This window comes from Poecilia reticulata, chromosome 5 (assembly GCF_904066995.2).
Source record: "Poecilia reticulata chromosome 5, P_reticulata-male-v2, whole genome shotgun sequence".
NCBI classification, from domain to species: Eukaryota; Metazoa; Chordata; class Actinopteri; order Cyprinodontiformes; family Poeciliidae; genus Poecilia; species Poecilia reticulata.
Window position 1 is genome coordinate 11174959 of NC_088834.1, and position 16015 is coordinate 11190973.

At 39.9% G+C, this 16015-nt stretch overlaps 1 protein-coding gene across 9 annotated transcripts; it reads right to left on the reverse strand.

The window, feature by feature from the left end:
• Positions 1 to 43: 43 nt before the first annotated feature.
• On the reverse strand, positions 44 to 11396 carry LOC103464621 (uncharacterized). Of its 9 annotated transcripts, XR_014087548.1 has the most exons (6): positions 11177 to 11396; positions 10984 to 11032; positions 4643 to 10910; positions 4009 to 4160; positions 1557 to 1688; positions 44 to 906 (listed from the first exon to the last, which is right to left on the reverse strand). XR_014087548.1 is itself a non-coding variant. In XM_081607013.1 (4 exons), the coding sequence occupies exons 1-4, from the start codon at positions 4814 to 4816 to the stop codon at positions 834 to 836; spliced, it is 402 nt and encodes a 133-aa protein (XP_081463139.1). In that variant the 5' UTR covers positions 4817 to 11375; the 3' UTR covers positions 44 to 833. The 9 variants fall into 9 exon arrangements, 2 of the variants coding, with proteins under 2 accessions (XP_081463139.1, XP_081463138.1); XR_014087550.1 differs by lacking the exon at positions 10984 to 11032 and having other exon boundaries at positions 4643 to 9930; XR_014087549.1 differs by lacking the exon at positions 10984 to 11032.
• Between the last annotated feature and the right edge of the window lie 4619 nt (positions 11397 to 16015).

Consider the following 16015-nt stretch of genomic DNA (forward strand, 5'->3'; position numbering starts at 1 on the left):
TCTTTATCAATGCAGGATAATAAAGGCTGTACAAAGGAGTCTCATCATTTCAGCAAGTATTTATGGGAAATTTAAAATTAACCAAAATGGTTGAACAGCAGAAGAAAAATCACTGAGCTACATAGGATGGGGAGTGAGTTAATTGAAAGCTGCTTATTAGTCCATGTCTAATAAACCATTTACCGTAGACTTAAGTAAATTAATACTTAAATGACTGCATATTTACTCCAAGAACAACAAAAAAACTGGAAGATGTGTTTGTTTTTAAAAAAAAAAAAAGTTTATTCATGATCTTCTGCAGAGTTTATGCAGATATTTAACAACCAAACAGAAATATAACAATGCAGACCTTGTGACTCAGTCATGTCAGGTAAACGCGTTTTTTGTTTGTTTTGCAAACTTTAATTTTCAATTTACTCTTAACAGAGAAACCAAGAACTAATGGAACTTTTCTGCAGAGATCATGAATGAACATGAACACACAAACAGTTCTCTGAATTTCACACTGTAAATTTGACCCTAATGAGAAAATACAGTATTTGCATGTGAACAGGATATCTGACTTTTGTTCACATTTTACACAAGGATGTGAAAGATGACAGCTACACAAACAGACACCAATAAAGCAGTAGCACATATTCAGTTCTCCACAAATATTGTCCTAATTTAATACCCTATAGTGAGTTTTTCAGGACAATGACAATACCAAAACAATTGAACTAGATCTTTGAAATACACAGTTTAACTGAGTAGCAAGCTTTCAGATCAATGTTGTGGTATATATAGGATTGTAGGGGGGCAGATCAATTTCATCTGAAGGCAGTGGAGGTGCGCTAGGCTGATTGGGAGGACTGAGAGAGTACATCGCCTGCCCTGGTACAAAAGGAGTTGGGTACCATGGAGAAGCTGAGGAAACAAGAAAAAATAATTAATGTATCTTTTGAGACGATAAATAGCTGTCACACCCAAAACGTAGTAGTGAGGGGCAAAGCTTTCGAGCATGATGTACCAGATGTACAGTTTCTATTGCTTGTCATAACAGAAACATGTCTTTTTATATTAATTTGTTTAAAAAATTGCAAGCTGTGCAAGCTGTTTTAACACTACACCTCGCTGCTAATTTAAACTAATTCAACATCAAAAATAAAATGTTGCTTTCCACATAATTTTCTGGATTTATTGTTTCATTAGAATACAAATGTTAATGCCTGAGCTTCAGATGGGTAAAATTTCTTTCCAGCTGTTAACTATAATATTGTTAGATGTGTAATGGTTCCATTTAGCAGAGAAGAATGATATCAAAGCATATCAGTTGAGCTGGGTTGCCTGATGCTAACTGGAAGCTCCCATAAAACACATTTTGTTTTTGCATCCATACACATCAGGACTAAATCTGACTTCATGGTAAATGAAAGGACTAGAAATATGCTAAAGAATTGATTAGATATTCTCAAGAGACTGACCTGGACTTCTAGGATTATCTTCTGATTGTCTTTATGAATAAGTCGTACAGTCAGAGGTTGAAACAAGGTTCGGCAGCTAATGAAACAACTTACTGCTCTCCATATATGATGGTGGCGGGGTGGCAGGCGCCGTGGAGCCCTCGTCTCCCGCCACGGCCTGGTAATCTGGAGGCTGTGCTTGAGATCCAGATGGTGAGTAGTGAGGCTGGGGCATGTTTGTTACTACTGGAGAAAGCAACACATTTAGTTTGACTGTCACACGATCGCCAGATATGTTTGTGTTTTATATATATATATAAAACATATGGGCCGTCAAGACCTGTAAGGCCTTCTCTGCTGGCCTAAAAATATCTGAATCACAGACTGATGTTAATTATATTTTGTCCATGAATTAAATAATTCCAAATGGTCTGTCCGCTTCCTTTCATTGCTAGCCCCCTGGTTGCGCTGTTTCCAGACGTGTATTTTCATATTTAAGTATTTAATCAATCACATTTCAGCCACTATTTGTTGCCAGGGTCAAATAAATCTGCCTGGAGGCCTTCACAATCAGTTCTGCGGGCTATGTAGCATAAAATAAATATCGATCAAACTGTTGCTTCAACCAATCAGATTTTGAGTTGGCGACACCAAGGCCCTCTAGCAGGAGCACGGAAACGTCAGCGTATTCACACGCTTTGATTGGATAGTCAAACAGTGTACTGCCAGAGCTAGCAAACTGCATCTGTAGCGAGCTGCACAAGCAAAGATATTGTTGTCTTGATTTGTCAACCCACAATGGCTGAAGGAGGAGGAGAAATGGATTTGGTAGGAGATTTACTGTCAAAGCAATTTTCAAGACGGACTTTTCAAGAAAAGCTGGACATTGTTAAGCAAGGTCGGGCAACTCCGAAGCTAGCAAGCCTGTCACAACCGGGAAAAGGATTTGTCCTCCACTTTCAGTCTACTAACTACGAGCGGTACTCCTGGCTCACAGGCTCCGAGGAACGAAACTGAAACTGTTCACTTTAACATTAAATACATCTTTCTCAACAGGCGAGGGCGCACTTTCTCCGTCTATAATCAGACATTTAAGCGACTTGAAACCATTCCTCCCTCTGTGGCACCTCCAGACCCGGGCCCCCATCCGACCCGGGCCCGGGGGCAGTCGCCCCTCAAGCCTCCTCTATAGCTCCACCCCTGTCTGGGAGTGCTTGTTATTTGCCACTGATCGACATTGTGTTTGGAACCACACTGGATTTGTAAATTTGACTTGCCTAACCAAGGCAGTAACGAGGCATCAAAGCACTGCCGGGGACACTTAGAAGCAACGATGTTTCTGTGTGTTTGGCGGTGACCATCCCCGTGTCTACAGCTTCTGTTGAACAGACATTCTCAGCCCTTAAGCGAATTAAAACTTAAGCCAGAAATACGACAGGGCAGGCTCGACTTTCAGCATTAGCTTCGATGGCGATAGAAAAGGACTTCTTGATGGAACTGAAACGCACGGATAATCTGCACAACAGAGTAATTGAAATCTTCTTGAGGAAAGAAAGGAGGATGGATTTTGTGTACAAATAATCAGGATTTTTGGTGAGTAAAATGTTGCTACATTCCCAAATAATATTGCAATGTTATCAGGTTATTTTTGATGCTTTTTTTATGTGTGTCGCAGCTGTACCTGCAATAGTTTTATAGCCATAAAATAGTTATTGAGGGTTGGATTGATTCAGACGGAGCACTACTGAAGGCCTAGGTGTGAAATGCACGGCCCGCCACTGATATGCACTGCTCAAAAAAATAAAGGGAACACTTAAACAACAAAATATAACTCCCAAGTAAATCAAACTTCTGTGAAATCAAACTGTCCACTTAGGAAGCAACACTGATTGACAACGGGGACCCTCGTCGGGTTTCCTGTTCTTTAATAAAGTTATGAACGTTTTGATAAGGAGTCAGAGGAGGACGTGCTAGTCTCAGCGTCCTGGCGGCGTTCAGTGTGTCACCTATGCTGAGATCGACTCAAAACCTTCAGCGGTTGACGTATTGCACCGCTGCTGATCAGAAACAATATAAAATGAAAAAAAGAAAAAAAATTAACTGATTAAGTCGTGTTTTAGATAGTTTTTCAAAAACTAATCAGTCACGCCTGATTAGTGGGTGCACTCACTTCACAGTGAGCCCATTGATTTTTTACAGCCGCTCCCCTCTCTTGCAGGTTACCTTCAAAGTATGAAGAGGTTCAAAGAAGTGTGAATATTTATGCAAGGTTCAGTATTCGTATCTACGGAAGAGGATTAGGGCCAAAATTAAAAGTCAAAATCTCAGAATTTTGACTTTTAATCTCAGAATTCTAATTTCTGAGATTAAAGTCAGAATTCTGACTTTTTTCTCAGAATTCTGACTTTAATCTCAGAATTATGACTTTAATCTCAGAATTATGAGATTAAAGTCAGAACTGTTTTTATTTTTTTTCAGTGGCCCTAATCCTCTTCCGTATGTATCTTTGCGACACTAAAACCTGTTGATTGTAGAAGCTAAAAGTAATGCAGAAATTGTGGCTTACCTGTTTGTCTTTGGTTGGGTGGTTTTCTGCACAATTTGTAGAAGCAGCAACATGGAGAGCAAAAGCAGATGATAAGACACACACAGGTGATGAAGAGAATAACTCCAACAATAATGGCAATAATGATTTGATCGTCTCCAAAGTGGCTGAACCTTCAAAAAAGAAAAGCAAACGATGTTTTCACAACATTTTTTGAAAGTCACACTATGAATAAATTCTAAACATTTGGTAATGAGGAAGAGAAAAACAGAGACACACCAGTTTTAACAGTTAGCCTATTGCTCTTCAGCTAATTTTTGTTTCTGCAACAAATATTTATTACTGCATTCACTACAGCAATACTTTTCACACAACTTCAAATTATGATATTTGTGAATCTGTGTACGAAGTGCAATACTCCGCTGTGAAACATATCAAGAGAGATTACTGTTTTAAAAAACTAGATGTATCATTAAAGTGTAACAGTCAAACAGATAAAAACCTAACTGTCTGTAAATCACAATCATTAGCACACTTTACACATACACCTCAATCTTAGTTTCACTTTGTTTTTCTTGTCCTTGTCATGTGACCAAAGACTGTCTAACATCGAAGGCAGTCTTTGTCTGTCCAACGCGAATTAAGAAAAACTCACCCCAAACTTCTTTCTGGTAACTCGATCAAACAGAAAATACACAAAACTCTGACCCAAACACTTGAGACCATAACTGCCATGAAGCGCCGTACCAAAGAAATGACTCTGCAACGAGATGGTTGTTGGTTGTTGGAACTTGAATGTCCCTCCCTTAAAGAACTCATTCGACAGCATTCCTTAACACATGGAAAACACTGTTCAGTGTGAGATAGACATAAGGGTTAACACTTTTAACTGATATGTATATATACTTGCCAGTCTTTTAGATTTTAGTATTTTTAAATTAGGTGTTCAGTGAAAGGTTTAATTTAGGGGGGTTTTTGGTACGGGGGTTTGGCAGTTGAAGCCCAGAAGATATTAAATTAAATGCAAACAGGCTGTGATAACAGTCACAGAACATGTTATGCTTGCCTGTGAAAGGAGCATTAATGTACACTGTAAAAAAAAAGTCAGTAAATTTCACGGTAAAAAATGGTAAAATATAACTGTTTCTGACCGTAAAATCTGAAACATTTTATTACTGTAGAAAATACGTGGAATCACCGTCAGTCAACACTGTAAAATAAGTCCATAAATTTACGGCAAAAAATGGTAAAATAGTTACAGGTGCTGACTATATAAAAAGCACTTAATTACTGTAGAAAATACATGGAATTACAATAACTCCATAAACATATATTGCAGGTGATTTTGAAATGTAGAAAACAGAAATCTATTGTAAAAATCTAAGTAATTATAAAATTCCGAAAAAATATTTTTGTAATATTGCCTGCAGCTAATTACCTTAAAATTAATGGAATTTATCAGCCAAAATTCCAAATTTTGCTGATGTTTTTTTTTTTTTAAAAGGTTCTGTTGGCCTTTATTCAAAAGTAGTTTGACAGAAAGGAGGGTTATGAGAGCTGGGGAAGACGTAGCAAATGTCACCAGGCCGGGAATTGAACCTGCAACCACCACCATGAGGACTAAGGCCTCAATACATGGGTTGTGATACACCCCAGCGCCACCACAGCACTCCTTGCTGATGTTTATATCTATGATGTAAAACCATAAACCAGACTGCAAAAGTAATTTACATAGATTAGAATGCTGGTATGATACTTGGGTTTGTTTTTTAATAACTAAATCTATAATGACTTTAATATATCAAACTGAAATCTCAAAGGAAGACCAGGTATAAAACTGGCAATCCACCGATTGCGGGGCAAACTCCTACATCATTATGAGAGAATTTGATTAAACGATGTATTTGGGATTATTTAATTTTAGGACACCATAGATTTGTCACAACTGTATGGTAGGCCCTGCTGCTTGGATGAAGGTGAAGTTGGGTAAAGGGCAATTCCACCTAATTTTTCAGTACCGTCAGCATCATTAATTTACCAAAAGGATATGACCAATTTTACTAAGGGAAAACCACAGCTGCCGGTATCTTACCGTATTTTAGGAAATACGGTAAGATACTGTAATTTACAGACATTTACTGTATTTTAGAAAATACTGTAAAATACTGGGAATTTTGGTCGACAGCAGTGGCGGAGCTACGGAGGGGCCTGAGGGGGCAGCGAGCAGCCCAGATGGGAGGCAGCATATGACTTAAGGGATCCAACCCTTTATCAAGACTGACGAGAACTTGAGAAGGAAGAGTCTCTGCTGTTGAGTATGATGTATGTAGGATTATCGTAAACAGTGCCCCAGTAGATTATATAGCAAGCTCCAGTCATTGTTGACTCACGGTTGCTAAAAACTTTCCAAAACCGATTTTAGTGACATAGTGAGTGTAAAATATTGAATAAAATGTTGTCCTACGTGACTGGCGAATTTTCACTCTTACATTTAACTTTATGACACATTAAATTACAAGTGGATCGTCCTTATTGTCTCCAAGTGCATTCTGGGTAAAGCTTGTCACCAGCTGAGCCTACTAAGTTAACGTGAGTGGAGCTCCATGAAGCGGCAAAGTGAAAAGGATGGAAAAAAGAGAGCAAAGAAAAGGGGTTGGCAAAATTCCACCGTAAAAACTATTTACAGTGCTGGGAACCCAGGTTGTTGGAATGGTTCCTTTTAGCTGCTTTCCCCCTCTTTTACCATCAGAGTGGATCAGCCAAGATACTGTTCCCTCCTGAGAGCGTTGCTGTTGATTCTTGGATTCCTGCACAGCTGCAAATAATCAGATCATCTGGAGGAGTATATGACGACGGCGCTGCCGACACTTCAGATCCAGAGTGTTAGCCAGTATTTGGTACTCCAGCCCTCCATGCATCTCATTGTGATCTCCTGTTGTGGACTTCAAGTGATATCTCTTTGTTCTTCTTCCTCAGGTTATTCCTCGTGATGCTTTGGACCTACTGGTTGCCAGAGTTCCACTGACACCTCCGCAGTAAACCAATCCTCTTTGTATTACCCTGTTGTCAGTCTCACTTGCTCCTCGCCTCCTGTGATATTTTGTGTTTACAATAAACTTATTTAACTGATTTCTGTTCTCTGCCTGGTGTTCTGCATGTGGGTTAAGAAATTAGACTCCATTATGACATACAGGTAAAATTTATTTATGTATTTTTTTTTACGGTAAAACGGCAGCAGCCGCGGTTGCCAACATTCAACCGTAAAATACAATTATGGGTAAAACCTGTTTTTTTGTTTTACGGTAAAACGCTGGCAACCGGGGTTGCCAAAATTTAACCATAAAAAAAATTACAGGTAAAACATTTCTTTGTTTTACGGTGGATTTTCGGCAATCCCAGCTGCTGGCATTTTACCATAAAATCTATGTTTTATTTTTTACAGTGTAGAGTTCTGCGGGCAGACACGCTAACCAGCAGGCAGCAGTAGCAAACACTAACATGAGCAGTTAAGCTAGTTTTGGAAAAAACAAGAGCGATGCTAGCTATCAGCAGCTAGAAAGCACGGGTTAGAAATTAGGTATTCTCAGCAAGGTGAAGAGCATAAGAACAGAATAATGACTGTGATGGGGGTGTATTTATATGCAGGTGGGGCCTGCCACCCGTCATCACACGTCATTTGCCTAAAGGCGTGATTAAAGGTGTCTTCAATTAGGCCACGCGGGGGCGTGATATCCTATACTCTATGTGTTGTACCGAGTGAATCGACTGAAAGGAAACTCGCATCCATGTAACTGGATCTTTTATTTTTGTATTATGAAGATAAATAAATAGTGCTTTGATTAATCTATAAATATCCTCTATGTTCCTAATATTCCTTCAAGACTCTGTTCCAGTCATATCCTTCTTACTATTTTTCTCAATCATTCCCTTTCTGGCTCTTATATTTTACAATACATCAATGCATGTACATTTTCTGTTCCTCCTCATCCTTATTATCTAGACCCCTGAGTTAAAGGGCAACATTTGTCCATTTTTGAGTTTTTGGATAAAAATTTTAAGTCCTGTTTTTAAAGTCTGTGCCTTTTCATTTCAACCAAGTTGTTAACATTAGCTGGTCTTTATGTCTCCTAATTCTCTTTTTAATGCAGCAACATTGTTGTATTTAAACATACAATTTTACACATTTTAATGGAACAAGTCTGCAGATAGACAAACCAACAATTTTCAGCCGTGAACGTCCTGTTGAGTAATCATCAACAAGTTGAAGCTATATTAAAATACTTGCAGATTAAGAAGAATAAGAATGATCTCCAGATTAGTGTCTCCATAAATCAGCATCACACCCATGTTTCAGGCTCCACTCTAATGATAATATCAGAAGATTTTCACTTGCTCACAAATCCTAATTGATGGAGCGCTGGCTGTAATAGTTTAATATCGCACAATCCCCCTCTATTGTCTCCCCTGTCCAATTGATGACATCTGATTTCAGTTTTTTATGTTTTTCAGTAGAAGGTGTTGGATGTACATAGACGTAACAATACAGAGGGGGAAAACTGGGGGAAGAGGTGGTTAATTATTTGCTGTTTTATCTAGAATTATTTATTTATACAGAATGACTTGACGGAAATCTACGCATTTGATCAATCAACAAATCTTGGCCGCAAGCTAACTGATTTGTCTCTTTTTTCCCAGGTATTATCTGTCATAACTATATTTTATTGGAATATATGTATTCTGTTTTGGGCACAAATAAATTAACAGGTGTGAACCAAAATTGAATCAGGATAAAACTGAGCTAAACTGTGCTGAAATTTGATCCAATGCAGAGATTTCTGATACAAACGGGATTTATCAAGCCATATATTTATCAATACAGGATAATAAAGGCTGTACAAAAGAGTCTCATCATTTCAGCAAGTATTTATGGGAAATTTAAAATTAACCAAAATGGTTGAACAGCAGAAGAAAAATCACTGAGCTACATAGGATGGGGGGTGAGTTAATTGAAAGCTGCTTATTAGTCCATGTTTAATAAACCATTTACTGTAGACTTAAAGTAAATGAATACCTGAATGACTGCATATTTACTCCAAGAACAACAAAAAACTGGAAGATGTGTTTGTTTTTAAAAAAAATAGAAGTTTATTCATGATCTTCTGCAGAGTTTATGCAGATATTTAACAACCAAACAGAAATGTAACAAGGCAGACCTTGTGACCATAAACCTACTTAACACACAACAATGCATTGCTAAACTGGACAAAACTGAGAGAAAAACAGGAAGCAGAAATGGGTTTAGACACAAATATTTACAAAGAACAGAGTCAGAGGCGCCCTCTTCTGGGCTACTATAAGAATCTCAGTCATGTCAGATAAACGCGCTTTTTGTTTGCTTTGCATACTTTCATTTTCAATTTACTCTTAACAGAGAAACCAAGAACGAATGGAACTTTTCTGCAGAGATCATGAATGAACATGAACACACAAACAGTTCTCTGAATTTCACACTGTAAATTTGACCCTAATGAGAAATTTACAGTCACATGCAAGTCACATGCAAATCCTGTTCACATTTGCATGTGAACAGGATATCTGACTTTTGTTCACATTTTACACAAGGATGTGAAAGATGACAGCTACACAAACAGACACCAATAAAGCAGTAGCACATATTCAGTTCTCCACAAATTTTGTTCTGATTTATCTCCCTATGGTGAGTTTTTCAGGACAATGATAATACCAAAATGGCTGAACTAGATCTTTGAAATACACAGTATAACTGTGTAGCAAGCTTTCAGATCAATGTTGTGGTATATATAGGATTGTAGGGGGGCAGATCAATTTCATCTGAAGGCAGTGGAGGTGCGCTAGGCTGATTGGGAGGACTGAGAGAGTACATCGCCTGCCCTGGTACAAAAGGAGCTGGGTACCATGGAGAAGCTGAGGAAACAAGAAAAAATAATTAATTTATCTTTTGAAACGATGACTGTGATGGGGGTGTATTTATATGCAGGCGGGGGATATAAATACCCCGCCTGCATATGGTACAAGCTGCCACGATCCGACCCCGGATAAGCGGCAGAAAATGGATGGATGGATGGATGGATGGATGGATGGATGGATGGATGGATGGATGGATGGATGGATGGATGGATGGATGGATGGATGGATGGATGGATGGATGGATGGATGGATGGATGGATGGATGGATGGATAATTGAATAAAAATTCAGACCATTTTTATGCACGGTCTCAATAAAAATGATTGTCACTTTTCAGATTTTGTTCCATTTTTTTCTAGCTCCACGGTTCTTTGTGTTGCTCAATCACAAAAAATCCTAATATAAAAAAATTATGTATTTTGATATTAAGTTTGTGTTTTTAACATGGCAAAGTAAGAGGTTCAAGAAGTGTGAATATTTCTACAAGGTCCAGTTTTCTTATCTTTGCAACACTAAAACCTGTTTATTGTGGAAGCTAAAAGTAATGCAGAAATTGTGGCTTATCTATTCGTCTTTGATTGGGTTGTTTTCTGCACAATTTGTAGAACAAACATGGAGAGCAAAAGCAGATGATAAGACACACACAGATGATGAAGAGAATAACTCCACCAATAATGATTGCTACCTCCACAACAGTTATGTTGTGTGGAGTGGAGGAAGACCTTCAATAAAGAAAAGCAATGTTTTCATAATATCTTTTGAAAGTCACACTATGAATTATGACTAAATATTTGGTAATGAGGAAGAGAAAAACAAAGACACACCAGTTTTGACAGTTAGCTTGTTCTTCAGTGAAACGTTCATTTCTCTTTGTGCAGCAATATTTATTACTGCAATCACCACAGCAATGCCATATACACTCCTTCAAATCATGGTATTTATTTTGTGAGTCTGTGTACAAAGTGCAATACTCCTCCGCTGTGAAACAAAGAGATTAAGAGAGATTAGACTTTTTTTTTTTTTTAAACTAGATGTAGTGTAACAGTCATACCTGTAAAAACTGATAATCGGAACCAGAACTCAAGTTGATATAAAACTGTCTGTAAATGACAATCATTAGCACACTTTACACATACACCTCGATCTTAGTTTCACTTTGTTTTTCTTGTCCTTGTCATGTGACCAAAGACTGTCTAACATCGAAGACAGTCTTTGTCTGTCCAACGCGAATAAGAAAAACTCACCCCAAACTTCTTTCTGGTAACTCGATCAAACAGAAAATACACAAAACTCTGACCCAAACACTTGAGACCATAACTGCCATGAAGCGCCGTACCAAAGAAATGACTCTGCAACGAGATGGTTGTTGGTTGTTGGAACTTGAATGTCCCTCCCTTAAAGAACTCATTCGACAGCATTCCTCAACACATGGAAAACACTGCTCAGTGTGAGATAGACATAAAGGTTAACACTTTTAACTGACTTGCCAGTCTTTTAGATTTTAGTATTTTTAAATTAGGTGTTCAGTGAAAGGTTTAATTTAGGGGGGGTTTTGGGACGGGGGTTTGGCAGTTGAAGCCCAGAAGATATAAATTAAATGCAAACAGGCTGTGATAACAGTCACAGAACATGTTATGCTTGCCTGTGAAAGGAGCATTAATGTAATAGCAGAAATGAAATGTCAAGCCTTTCTGGATAGTTTCACCCTTTAACAATGTACTCTTTGTTATTTAGATCTCAATATCTCACCACATTACATAGTTTTGGCCCACTTTTAAAATAATAGTGCTATATTTTATTAAATGAACAGTAATGTTTGTCCTGTGTGTCTCTGTGTTGCCCTGCGACAGACTGGCGACCTGTCCAGGGTGACCCCGCCTCTCGCCCGGAACGTTAGCTGGAGATGGGCACCAGCAACCCTCCCGACCCCACTGAGGGACAAGGGTGAAAGAAAATAGATGGAAGGATGGATGGATAATGTTTAACAAAGAACAAGTGAAACTTACATGAATGTGACAGTATGGCCCCTACTAACTTAAGAGTAGTGAGATTAGTCATCATTAAAGCTACATCTCTTTACTTTTTCTAATACAAAACTGCCAATAAAACCTGCTGGTACAGAAACTCTCGCCATCAACAGATTCAGACTTGGTTAAAATAACTTTCAGGGTTTTTTTTCCTCTTGTGCAACATGTGATGTGACTCCACCCAAATTTGTTCTAAACCTCTCTGTGTTTCATGCATCCACCCAATCTCTACAGATCTGTGCTCTTGTAGTTAAGCATCTGACTCCAATAATGCGGCATCCCTTTCATAGACCTAAAAGGCTGTTTGTCATTTGTTACATGCCTGTCAGGCTGTTTGTTTCTCTTTCCCCTCCCCCTCTCTTTTGTTTGTCTCTTCACAGGTAGTAAGGAAAGCTGGTGTCAATCTCTCCTGATTGATCCTCGTCAACCAAGGCCCAATCAGCATCCAGGGAGGCCTTATATAAGCATCCCAGCCGGAGATCTCTTGAGGGGGAACTGACTTTACCTGACGCATGTCTTGTTGCTCTTGGTGTGAAGGTTTGTGGTGGGAGTTAGAGGGCGAGGTAAGTTTGGGGTACCCTGTACATGTCATCACGTAGGTGTTTTTCTGTTAGAAACATTAGGTAAGTAGGTGGGTGCCACCCATGTAAAGTTTTGGTGGAAACTTTTGTTAGATTAGGTAGGCAGGGTTTTTGTTTTCTATTTCTTTTCTTTAGCATAGACGGTAGTTAGGCCCTGTTTTGTTTTATTATTTTCTTTGATTTGGCACCACCTAACCGTCCCTTTCTCCCCCACAGTTTGTACAAGCCTTCTGGGATTTTTATCAATAAATCCCTCTTTTTTAAAACATTCACCTGGACTCTGTCAAGTTTTTGTGGTTGTCGGGTTACTCCCCTCCTCCTCACAAAAGGGGGGGGCCGTAACAAGTGGGGGCTCGTCCAGGATCACCATTTTCCCTGAGCTGTAGACATCCACAATAATTTGAGAGATCCTTGTGTCTGTTTAGAAATGAGCTTCAGCTTAGAGGAATTCGTACAGGCTCCTAGCCATGAACAGCTGGAACTGTGTCGTAAGGACGACTTGTTGTGTCTGGCTGAACATTTTGACATTTCAGTGAAAAAACACTTTTCAAAAGCTGAAATTAAAAGCATTGTTGTTCAAAAACTGATTGAGATTAAAGTCCTAGCAGACTCAAGTAAAATGGATGTAGATGTTTGTGCTGTTCCTTCTGTTGATCTAGGACTCCCTCCTTCGAAAGACGGAGTTGCTGTAATGGAAACTCCCCCAAAGGGGTTGGCAGAGCCACAGGCGCCCCCTGCGACTTTACCACGGTTCGATCCGGTGTCACCAGAGCTCAGTGGCTCCAGTGGTAATGTCAGACTCAAGGTTCGGCTGGCTCGCCTACAGTTGGAGGCACAGGAGAGGGAGTTGGTAAGAAAAGCTGAGTTTGATTTCAAACTTGAAATGCGCAAGTTGGAAATTGAAGCCGAAAAGGAGATTAAATTGAAACAGCTTGAGGTAGAAGCTATGAGGCTTTCACGTGGAAACTCACCACCTCGTTCATCTGTGAACTCTGATTCTCCACAGGTGGTGTCAGATAAAAACAAGTTTGATGTCAGCAAGAATATTGCTTTGGTGCCTGTGTTTAGGGAGTCAGAAGTGGACTCTTACTTCAATGCATTTGAGAGGATTGCTGTGGCACTAGAGTGGCCAAAGGAGATATGGGCTGTGCTTTTGCAGTGCAAGCTCATAGGTAAAGCACAGGAGGTTGTTTCATCACTGTCAACAGAAGACGGCATGAAATATGATGTGCTGAAAAAGTCAATCTTGCGTGCTTATGAACTTGTACCTGAAGCTTACAGGCAAAAATTCCGGAACCAAAAGAGGTCTAATGGCCAGACCTATGTGGAGTTTGCACGTGAGAAGGGACTACTTTTTGATAAATGGTGTGCTGCAAGTGAGGTTAAAGGTAACTTTGAATCCCTTCGCCAACTAATTCTGTTGGAAGACTTCAAGAACATGTTGCCTGAAAGACTGGTGGTTTCTTGAATGAACAAAAAGTGGCCTCTTTGTCTAAAGCAGCTATTGTCGCTGATGAGTTTATGTTGACCCACAAGAATGTATTTGTGTCTGTACCTCGTGCAGATAAAGTTTTGAACATTCGTCAACAAAAACCTGACCCCACTCAGTCAGAAGCTAAGGCTAAGCAACCACCACTTTCTCCACGTGATGTAAGGGAGTGCTTTTACTGCCATAAAAAAGGCCATGTCATTGCTGACTGCCTTTCATTAAAGAGCAAGGCTTTGGCAGCACAGACAAAAGGTGTTGGGTTGCTTAAAAATGTGTCACACTCCAGCAAACAGACTGCTAAACATGAGGATGAACTAGATCCCTGTTTCATACCCTTTGTTACCCAGGGTCTTGTTTCCTTGACAGGGGATCCAAAGGATGGCCGACAAGTCAAAATACTGAGGGACACAGGCGGTTCCCAGACAATCATTCGGGAGGGTATTCTGTCTTTACCCGTCATGTCATCTTGTCAGTCCAAAGTGGTTGTCCAAGGTATTGGAATGACTTTTGTATCTGCACCACTGCATAATATCCACCTTAACTCGACTCTTGTGAGTGGTTTTTGCAGGGTTGCTGTCCTTCCCACCTTGCCCATAAGGGGGATTGATCTCATTCTGGGGAATGACTTGGCTGGCGGAAAGGTATTACCTGTGCCTGAGGTGTTGGACAGACCTGACACAAGCGTGGACTTTGAACCAATGCCTAACATTTTCCCTGCTTGTGTGGTCACGCGGGCCCAGTCAAAGAAATACAGTCTTGATTTGTCTGACTCTTTTCTTGCTGCAGAGCAGACTCAAGCTGCTGGATCAGAGACTGAACTTAACAAGTCTGAAAATGCATCTCCTCTTCCAGGTCCAGATATGATGAAGTTACCTGCTTCCAGAGAGGAATTCATTGCTGCTCAAAAACAGGACATGACTCTGTTGAAATGTCATTCTTCTGTTCTTACCCAGGAGGAAGCCCAGGGAAAGAAGGTGGCATATGTGTTTGATGATGGTCTTCTGTTGCGACGCTGGGCTGGTGAAATCTTGGAGGACTGGAGTACTATTTATCAGGTGGTTGTGCCAATGAGGTACCGCATGCAGGTGCTAGCATTAGCACATGATCATCCACTGTCGGGGCATTTGGGTATAAATAAAACTTATAACAATGTTCTCAAACACTTCTTTTGGCCAGGTCTCAAGTCTGATGTTTCACTTTATTGTCGTACTTGCCATGTTTGCCAAGTTGCAGGCAAGCCAAACCAGATTATACCTCCTGCTCCGTTGTGCCCAATTCCAGTCATGGGTGAACCATTTGGAAGAGTGATTGTGGATTGTGTGGGGCCTTTGCCAAAGTCAAGAAGTGGAAACCAATTCATCTTGACAATGATGTGTGCTTCCACCAGGTTTCCTGAGGCCGTGCCCCTGCGGAGGATCACAGCTCCCATGGTTACCAAAGCTCTGGTAAAGTTTTTCTCAATATTTGGTCTTCCCAAGGTTGTCCAAACTGATCAGGGCACAAACTTTATGTCTAGGACCTTTGCCCAGGCACTAAAACAGCTGGGTGTGGAGCATGTAACTTCAAGCTCTTACCACCCTGAAAGCCAAGGCGCCCTTGAAAGGTTTCACCAGACATTAAAAGCAATGCTGAGAAAATACTGTATGGATACAGAGAGGGACTGGGATGAAGGTATCCCATTTCTGTTGTTTGCCGTGCGTGGAACAGTGCAAGACACTTTAGGTTGTAGTCCTGCTGGACTTGTGTTTGGACATGAGGTTAGGGGACCTTTAAATGTCCTTAAAGACAAGCTAATCTCACCCTCTCACTCTGTAAAAAGTATTCCAGAGTATGTTTCAAAGATGAGAGAGCGACTTCAGGCAGCTTGTGCTCTTGCGCAAAATGTCTTGGCTTCAAAGCAGGTCAAAATGAAACAACATTATGACCGGAAAGCAGTCACTCGTGAATTTCACCCTGGTGATAAGGTTTTGATCTTGCTACCCATCC